Here is a 10200-nt window from a genome sequence, read left to right on the forward strand (position 1 = left end):
CACAGTTGCTTCTTGCCAACTTCAGGTTGAAAAACACTGATTTAAGAGAGCTCTGGCAAAGCACAGTTCTTCTCTCAACGGTGTAGGCTTGTTCAAGAAATAAATGCAGCATTCCTGCTGAATCCAAAAGATCATAATCAAAATGTACCTCTGCATGGCCTATCTCAACTGAGCACTAAAGCCATTCATTCCCAAATGACTGCACGTCTCAAGGAAAACTGCAGAGGGAAGACCAAGGCACTAGATTTTGTGAAGAGTTTAAAAAAATACTCCTGTGAGATAAAAGAACGAGGTTCTCATGGCATCTTACCATACAGTCTCAGATGATTACATTTTTCTTATTTTGTATGAATGCACAGGATTGACAAGGATGAGAGGAAAGTATAAAAAAACCAAGAGAAATGTGTGGGCAGTAGTTAGGCATTTAACCAGAAATACCAAATTTATACTTGATACAATTTTGTTATATATCAAGTTATATTTGATACAATTTTGCCCACCAAGTATAAGTTCAAATAAGCTAAACATTCATGGGAAATATTTCAGGGAAAAAAACTACTGTTCCCCCCTCCAAGAGACTTTGACACTTCACTTTGACAAAAACTCAGAGCACTTGTCTTACACAACACATTCTGAAGTGTGGATATTCATCTAAACCGCCATATAACTAATATTTCACATTTAGTTTTTCCCCTCACACATCTTCATCCTTTTCTCAATCTTGTAATATTTTGAAAGATAGTAAAGTACAACATGCAGATAAAGAATAACCACTAAGGTCACTGAAACTTTCCATTTCCAGTTGAATAAGAGCACAACTTTTCCAAAGGACATTTAAAACCAGCAAGGGACACTCCTCTTATTTAGCAAAGAGGACAATTAGATCAAGAAATGATCACTGACATAAAAGTGCAGTAGGTTTTTTTAAAAAGTTTTTTCACTGCTCATTTGGAAGTGAACACTGTCAGATGGCTTTTTTCTTCGTAAGATAAAAGTAAGACCCTTGAGAGAAACCCCAGAAGAGACATTCTGGTATCACAGAAACTTAAGTTTCACTAATGACTTTAAAATAGGAGAGAAAGCTAGGGATAAGGTAGCAATGCTCCTCCTATTCTGAAGGATGTAAATGGAATCACTAGTTTAAGAAGATTGCTTTTAAGTTTGTTTAGATCAGAAAAGGAAATTACTTCCACGCTTTCCTATTCTCTTGCTTTTGCAGAGCAAAATGGAAGTTAAGCATCCACTTCTGCAAAAATTTTCTTTAGGCAAAGGATACAACAGCATGTTTTCAGAAATGCATCTAAAGACCATGATAAAGCACCACCTAGAAAGCAGCTCTCATCAGTTTTGCCACAATGACAAATCTTAACCCAGGAGATGACCAAACTTGAGACAAAGGTCTGCTGTAGCACTAGCTTATCTTCAACTTGTTCACAATGAGAACAAAATAACTGCCAAAGAAGGCAAGAAGTAAGCCAGGTTGCTGTTTAAACCAAAGCAAATCCATTTTCTGCATTCCAATATATAAAAACATTTCTCCAAGAGCCCAAGACTACAGGACACAAGGCACAGGCTGTGAGGACTCTTCTGATCACAAGACTCCTCATCTGAAGCGCACAAGCAGGTTACTCCATTACTCTGACTAATCTGTGACAAAGTTTCAAAACTGACCTGCATGTTAGTCTGCACAGTACGTATAGGCAGACCACCAAAGAGTGCATATGAACTGCTGTGGAAAGTTTAACAGCTGCAGGACTAGCCTGTCTCTGCAAAACTGCAGGCTGAACTCAAAAGTTCAGGTAACAGCAAGCTGCCTCCTGTCACATAAACACAGCAGCAAAAGGAGCCAAAACAGCACATTGCTACAGACTCATTACAGACACCACGACATGTACAGGAGCACAGAGTAAGGAGCCTCAGGACTAAGAGCTGACCTTGAAGTTTTAAGAGTGGGGAATTACAGGCTGTGGGGTGAAGCTTTCACATCCTTCTGTTAGGGCAACTGACAAAAAAACAAATAAAGAAATTAAGAACTCTGACTCCTGACTACCTGTTCCTCTTCCTATTCTGGCAGTTACTCTATTTTCAAAACGACCACCACCCCTGCAGCAGCAGAGGGCAAAGGACATCCAATGGACTCATCTCTCCAGTTACACACTGAAACACTTGTACTATAAGTGTATGCATAAAACATTCAAAGACAACCAGAAAAGTTTTCATTAGTAAACTCAGCTCAAGAGTTAAGACTGTCTGGTGGCCTCTGATGTCTTTCCACACTGCTGGATTCAGCTTCTGAAAGCTTCCTTTGTTAATGAATACTAGGCTCTTGTCCAGTCCTCTTTTCTCCCCCTCTACTCCCTCCCATAAAATATCGTGGTCCTCAGGGCATAAGGAACATCCTTTGTCTTCCGGCAAGTCTTCCCTGTGCAGCCACTTTGCCACCCCTCCTAGAAAATGTAAGAGGAGTACCATCTTTCCTCTTCTCTGTAAGAAGAGTGGAAAAAACAGATGGAGACATCATCTAATAGCAATTTTACTGCAGAGGAAGTGGTGTCCTGCAGGAATGTTGCAAAACCATAACCTCCATTTCATCTTTCATGTGTCAGCAGTATTGATGCATAACTCAAATCTCCTACTTAGCTTTGAGAGTTCAATTTTTTTGTCAACTCACCATAAAGAGCATGCGGTATTACACACAACATACAAGGTGAACAAAATCTGAGGTAAAAGGTAATTGACTTAAAGATATCCAGAGAAGTAACAGTAAGGCATTCTTCAAGAGTAAAAGAAAGAAGTTGAAGCTCTCATTTCCCAAAATGGCCACATAGATTTGTCAGAGAGAAATGAGAAACCCCAGAGGCCTGCAGAGATACTGGGGAGAGGTGGTACAAAGCTGCAACTTATTAATAGAGGAACTGGTTGGGAAAGCAAAGCCCACAGTTCATTATCAGGGAGGGAGCATGAAGCCGGAGATTGCTTCAATCTTCCTGCTTCTGTAATGAACATGAAGCATACAAAAATTAACACCTACTCAGTGAAAGATGTATTTTTGCATGTGTTACAATACCAGCTGAATAGTCTCAACTCCTCATTCTCTGCCACTTCTTCCTCTGCACATGTTGTAGCAAAAAAAAAAAAAAATTAAAAAAATAGTTTTCCAGTTAGGTCTAGTCAGGGAACTGTTTCACCAAGCTGCCACACATAGCTGTGCTAGAACAGAGGGGACTATTTAAGCCAGTTTAGACAGCACTACTGTCAAACATAACCATAGTCTGTAACATGGTTACAAGAAACAAGATACAAACTAGAAGACTTTGTGCCTTTGGAATAGGCTATTCTACCCACTTCCCTTCCCCCCAGAGATATGATCCCATCAAGTGTTTCAGATGAGCTCTCCTGATCATCTCATTCCCAGCTAGGATGACTCAGGTTACTATGCATCACCAGAAGATTAGCTGGTTTTGCAGACTTCTGTCAGTTTAGTAAAAATAAGCACTAACAACCCCTCTTAGCCAGAGGCAGACCCTAAACTGGTTCAGCCCATCCCATCCAACCCTGCCCTCAGACAATCCCAAAAGCTGTGTATTTCTCAGAGATATAAATATCAATCCCAGTAACCTTTGAGAACCAAAGCCTCATCCTCTTAAGACTGAAAACATATACACATAGAAGGATGAGGAAGAGGATTGGAAGTCTCCTGTGAAATACTGCAGTAGTGTTTGCTCCCAACCTGTAAGACAGGGCAAATTTTCTTTAACCCTATTAAATGCCTGTCTTTCTGCAAACCTTGCCTCAACTGACTTCTAGGAAGTATTCTTCTTGTGGTTTTACAATAGCAATGTAAGAACACAAGTTCTCAGACAAAAACAAACAGCAAACAAAAACCAAAACCAAACAAACCCCAAAACCCCCATAAAGACACACAACAATACTTGCCTGGATGTACGATAGCCTAAGATGGCAGAATGTTGAGTCATGAAAGTACCACACAATAATGATTTAGACAACTGAGCATGGAAATTGGGATTTTTTATCTCCCATTTTCAATTAAAGTGCAGTTATTGGACTTCTATACATAACAGTATTTGGCCTACCATCAACATATGGCATAAACTATCAAGAAATGGCTTAAAATTTTGGAGCAGTCCTTCAGGTACTCTTTTAAAATGGTGCTGTACCACGAAACTGTAAATCTGTAATATATACATCCCAACATAAATGCTAAAAAGACTTTATCTAGGTGGATTTTTACTATTTTCTACATGCTTGGAATGGATTACTGTAATTAATTTTGGAAGTTCCATTAGAGCAGATGAATTCTGAATGTCATTATTTCTCAGTTAAAAAGTCCAAACACCTATATTTCCTGTAGGACAAACATATCCCAAGAAGGAAACCTCCCACCTTGCAAAGACTGTTTTTACCTCACACAAATTAAAATACATTTTTGTTGAAATGTGAAACAAACCAAATGATTAGGCCTAGTCTGAAATTTCACGTCACAGACATCAGAAGTAGACCTCAAGATGGTATAATTTAAAGTGATTATCAAGACTTTTTTTGAGTATGCTTTTCATTGGTTGACATCGTCCCTGAAAGGAGAGAAGTTATTCTTCATTTGCAAACAGGGAAACAAGGGCAAATCCACAGTGATCTGTAGTGAATTCAAAGACGTATTTGGAACAGATTCATCCCCCACAGTTCAACTTCCACTGTTCTTCAGACACATACCATCCTTCCATGCACATTAAAGTAAAGCTAAATATCAAACTGTAAACTTTACTCCTTACAACTAAGGATTTTTATTTTTAATGACAGTTGCCTCCGATTTTTTTCCTGGTGTAACTTTGTCATAAAAGGGTAATTCTCCTTCCCTCTATTCATACCGCCAACAAGAAGAAAGGTTGGAGCATAGAACTTCTTGAACAAGCCTTCAGCTACTATACTGTAAAACTGCTGTACAATGGATTTATATTAATAAAAAAAGCCACAAGCTGCAGCTACGTTGCACGCAGGTTGAGATAAGGCAAACAGTACCACTCACACATTTGCTGGGGACAAGGCTGGGGGTGTATCTAAAACAAATACCAGTATAGAACAGCCCTACATTTAAACTTTAACTTGCTTTTTATTCTTATTTTTCATCAACATCACAGCTATAAATAAGCTTTCTCATTTTGGAACAAAGAAATACAATCTGACCTTTGAACCAGAACTACGTTAAACACTTGGAGACTCAAGCCTACTTCCAAAACAAGATAACACAGCTAACTGTTTAGAAGCAGCAGCTAATTCATATCACACACAGGCTGGAGCTATACAGGAGCCATAATCAAGATAAGAAAAGTAATAAAGATTTCAGAATTATTCAACTGCTATACACCTTCTCTTGATTATTATTAGCTTCTAACACTTCCTGATGTATCATATTTCTTTCTCAGAATCCACACTTTAATCCTAAGTATCCAAGGTCACAGAAGACCACCACTATACAATGAACTAAACAGAAAAAGATCAGGTACTTAGGTTGCAGTATTTCATCAGCAACAGTAACTTAAAAAAAAAAAAAAGGCAATTACTTCAGCATATTTTGACAGCATAAGAGTAAAATCAACAGCTAAGCAGCATTTCAATGAAACACTGGCAGAGCTCAAGATGATTGGAAATCTTATAAGAATGTTACAGATTTTCCTTTGAAATCCTCATCTTGCTCCCAAAACTAGGATCACTGCTGAAGAGTAGTGAACCATTCCCTCCCTGCCCCCACACCCCCAATACAGACCATAATTCAGTCAGGGAATCTCCAAGAGTACAGCTAATATTTAACAAAGGGCCAAGCATCACCAGCTAGAAGAAATGCATGCGATCACCTCACACTACTACTCCAGTGATCACACAGCACTGCCATGCTACTACTGCCTGTATAAAAGGTGTCAGGAGGGTTTCAGGGATCTGTGGGTTATTTCATTCCTCAAACTCCCCATTCCTCAGCAGATCCAACCTCATCAACCATTTCAAACTCAGCAACTGTCTGAACAGAAGATGATTAGAGGCTGGGAGAGAGGAAAAAAAAATTAAAATCACCACATGCCTTTGTCTCTAGGTATCTGCTTTTGACCACTGAAAAAGATGTTAACACTCAAGACTGGTACAGAGAACACAAATGTCAGCATCAAATAGTTATCATCTAACACACTGTGTCTCTATAAAGCCCTACCAGAGCATCAAGATCCAGGTGCCAGTCCCACCTACCCTGGCACTGTGGTTCCACAGTCTCATTACAACTCACTGCTAAGAAAGCTTAAACACCCCTTCTCCACACTTCCTTCCATATCCAGGCCATGGCATGCTGCTCCCGTAATTTCATCACTGATCAACAGAACTGCTCACAGACCTAAGCTCCACCAGCCTCACCACCTCCCCTCCTCACAAAAAGGGGATGAAATGCATGACAGTGAAGGAAGGTTTCAGACAGATCAGTTCCCTGAGCTATCTCCCACAAAAAGCCACACTGGGACAACCAAAGATGCAACTCTGTGACAGTTCAAGCTGATCTGTATCTCTGCTGCTGTGCTCTCACTCTTTTCCTTTCCACCAGCTTTGCATTCTCACATTTCCTTGTGCGAGTGCTGGTATTTGCTTAACCTGACAGCCGGCCAGTTCAGGGAACTATACCAGCAGAAAATTATTCTATCCCCTCCGAAAGATGTTTTCCACTAGGACAGCTCCCCTGAATTGGCTCCTTTTGGACAGGTGGTCCGTGGTTTTGCTCCCTTAAGAGCACAAGCTTAGTTTGACAAATTGCCATGAACCCACAGTCCAAAGGAGCAGCCAACTGCAGAACCAAGAAACAAGAGAGGAAAGTTAATTACTTAAGCCATTTTTATTGCCAAATGCACTAGTTCAAACCACAGGTATATTTTTTCTGAATGCCACGTGGTGTGGTATTAGAATGACTTTTCAGGGAAAGATGTTAACACAGAAAATCCCACACACCTCATTTACTTTTGGAACTAAATATGAATGAATATTTCTGAAGTAACATGAAAGATTTTCCCATACTGATACATAAATAGTGGAAAGCAGAGTGTTTATTACAGGAAAAAATTCTCACAGATTTCTACAAACGGCCAAGGTGAATAGAACATTACATAATTTAACAGTCTACTTCTAAATCTCGAGGAATATTGTCAAAATTCACTTAAAAAGTTGACAAGTATATTTAGAGCAAGGGGTTAAGATCACAACATAACTTCAGCTGGAGATCCTGGGCTAGTGCAACAAACCTTTTATAATGTTATAAAAATATGAAAACAAAAAAGGTAACAATTAATACATTTACATGACCCAACAATTTACACAAGATTCATACTAGGAACGGGGCAGATCCTGAAACCTCATAAAGCTGATCAATTTGAAGCTGAAACTATTTACGACATAGTGCCATCAAGATAAAAGTCACAGAGCACTGTTACACTTTGGACTTTATTTTTCTTAAATGGTTTTGTACTTTACCTCCCAAAAACCCCAGTCAATTCTGTGCTTAACAGTGTTCACAGTATCTTTTGTTAAACACACACAGAGGGACTTTCAGAGAAGGAAATCTTCTGGAGGAAGAAAACGTATTAAATTTAGGTATGAGGAAGAGTATGGAGGGCACAAGGGGAGAAAGCAACTTCACGAGAAGCTGGCAATTTAAATGGCTTTAGGGAAATGGAACAGGGTGTGTATTAATGGGGGTGGAGGTGGGGTGTTTGGTTTAAGTTTTAGCACTTCGGGTTGCTAAGAACTTCAATAACGTAGTGTTTTCTTTGAGTGTGTAGATGCCATAAACTTCTCTAGCTACCCAGAATTTTCCCAAAGAGCAGCACAATGAATAGAGACAATTCTTGCATTTCACCCCACCAAAAGATCTTCAACAGCAGCTTTGAAACTGTCTTTTTTGGTTTTTGGTTTTTTCTTTCTTTCTTTCTTTCTTTCCCTCCAAATTTACTCCTCACAGCTATCTAACTCCAAGCAGTAGGACAGCTCCACTGGAGGATTCAAGGACCCAATGCTAGAGCAGCAGGGACTGAGCGGAAGACAAGATGACATGCTGCAAATAGGGAGTTTAAAAAGAACTAGAACAGCTGAACCCCAGCAGCCTGAGGTAAGAGGAATTGAGAAAAGGAGACAGAAGTAAAATAAATCTGGTTCAAGCAGAGGTGGAATAGAATGTAGCAGAGATAGAATCAAAATAAAATCCCGCAAACTGAATCTAGAAATAGCAATTATTCGTTGGAAAAAAACCCCAACACTTTTATGTAGTGTGAGTTTCTCAGTAACATATTGTCCTTCAATTGCTTTATGCATAAAATAAATTGCTTGAATTAATATTGAAGTTAACAAGCATCTAGAGAACACTTTTATATTGCAGAAAATTAAACATTTAGATGAAGTCGAAAATATATACAGCAGCAGTTACACATCCTGGTGTAACCAAAAATGGTGTTTCAAATCCCTGATAATGAACAGGGATGCTGACCTAACTGACAATAAGAGGTTTAACTCTGCACACAAGGAACTAAAGTGAGTCTGTGACTGTTACTACAGATTACCTATGCTGAGCAGTCACTGGCAGATTATGGCCATATTTGCATATTTAAAAATAAAACGAGGATTTGTGCTCAATTAGAAACAGAAGGCCAAACAAGATGAAACATACCAATGCTCTAGGCAGGGATTTTTAAGATTACTTTGCAAGTTCACAGTCTACTGTTCTCAAACCTTTTTTCTTTGGAGACACCCACTGAATTACTGGCCTAGAGCTGACGTTTATGTGAATGTTGGGACGCATAGAAAAGGTCTCAATTTCCTACTAGGGAAAGAGAAAAGGGCAAAATCTGTATTTTGAATGGAAAAAGTTACTCGAGATGAAAGGGACTTCTTTTTCAAAACCCCAAACATTCGACTGCAAGGAGCCTACCCAACAAGAAACGCGCAAAGGAGAGGAGGAGGGGAAAAAAAAAAAAAAAAAAACGGAGGTGGGGGGGAGAACAGAAAAGCAATCACACATCCTTTTAACCCTGCGGCCCCGCTCCGGATTCACGGCGTCAATCCGGCACCGCGATCCACAACTTTCCGCCTCCCCCGCCGCTCCTCCCGCCGGCTCCGCGGCCTCGCTCCCTCCCGCCTCGCCGGGCCGGGCCGGGGGCAGGCGGGCCGGCCCGGGCTCGCCCCTGGGCAGTGACAGGCGGGCCGCTCCCCGCCGCCGGGCGCGGCCCCGCCGTAAACAAGTTTGAAGGGGCCGCGGCCGGGCCGGGCCGTGCCGAGCGGGGAGGAGCGGGCGCGCCGCTGACAGGGGCCGCACAAAAGGGCAGGGCAGGACCCCCCCCTCCCGGCTCCCCCCCTCCGGCGCAGGGCGGGGCCCGGCCCGGCGCGGCGCCTCACGGCGGCCGGCGGGGAGGGGGAGCGGAGCGGAGCGGGGCGGGCCCGCAGGCCGCGGCGCCGCTCGCCTCACGGCCCCCGCTCCGGCGGAGCCTCCCGCCGCCGCGGGGCCCGGCCCGGCCTCCCCGCCGCGCCGCCGTCCCTCACCTACACAGTGAATGAGCTTGTGTCGCCACGAATCGAGCTGGTGGCGGACGCCGCGCCTCTGGATGGAGCACTGCTGCCGCCCGCACGGGCTCGCCATCTTCTGGGCGGGGGCGGGGCGGGGGCGGTGGCGGCCGGCGGGGCGGGGGGGAGGGAGGGAGGGAGGGCCGCGCGCGCCGCGCTCTGACACGCCCACTCGCGCTCGGCGCCCGCCCCGCCCCGCGCATGCGCTGCCAGCCCGCCGGCGGCTCGCACGTGCGGCGCCGCTGCACCGGTCCGCTAGGGGGCGCTGTGGAAATCCGGAGCCTGTCGTGAGGCCGCGGGAACGCCCTGAGCGGTCGTCGTGGTCTGGGGGGTCGTTGTGTCCTGAGGGGACATCCCACTCCTGAGGGGTCACTGTGCCCAGAGCTGTAATCCCTCCTTGAGGGGACATTCCAACCCTGAAGGGGTCACATAGTTTTCCATCAGGAAGAGATGAAATCTCCTCATCTGCTCCACGGTGTAGGTATAAAACCCCCAGGTCTGTTGGCCATGATGCAAAGGGAAGGCACGTGCCTGCAGTGTCTGGGAGATCCCGCATTGACAGCTCCGTGACTCAGCCACAGCCTGTGCTGCAGCCTTGCACCACAA

The 10200-nt window shown here is 43.2% G+C and overlaps 1 protein-coding gene across 1 annotated transcript in view; it reads right to left on the reverse strand.

Moving 5' to 3' along the window:
* LCOR (ligand dependent nuclear receptor corepressor) overlaps positions 1-9670 on the reverse strand; it is a 60545-nt gene extending 50875 nt beyond the window's left edge. The window contains exon 1 of the mRNA XM_069019854.1: positions 9574-9670. Within this exon, the coding sequence (XP_068875955.1) occupies positions 9574-9670 (97 nt within the window). The remainder of the gene's footprint in view (positions 1-9573) is intronic.
* Positions 9671-10200: the final 530 nt, after the last annotated feature.

This window comes from Aphelocoma coerulescens, chromosome 6, assembly GCF_041296385.1.
Source record: "Aphelocoma coerulescens isolate FSJ_1873_10779 chromosome 6, UR_Acoe_1.0, whole genome shotgun sequence".
NCBI lineage: Eukaryota > Metazoa > Chordata > Aves > Passeriformes > Corvidae > Aphelocoma > Aphelocoma coerulescens.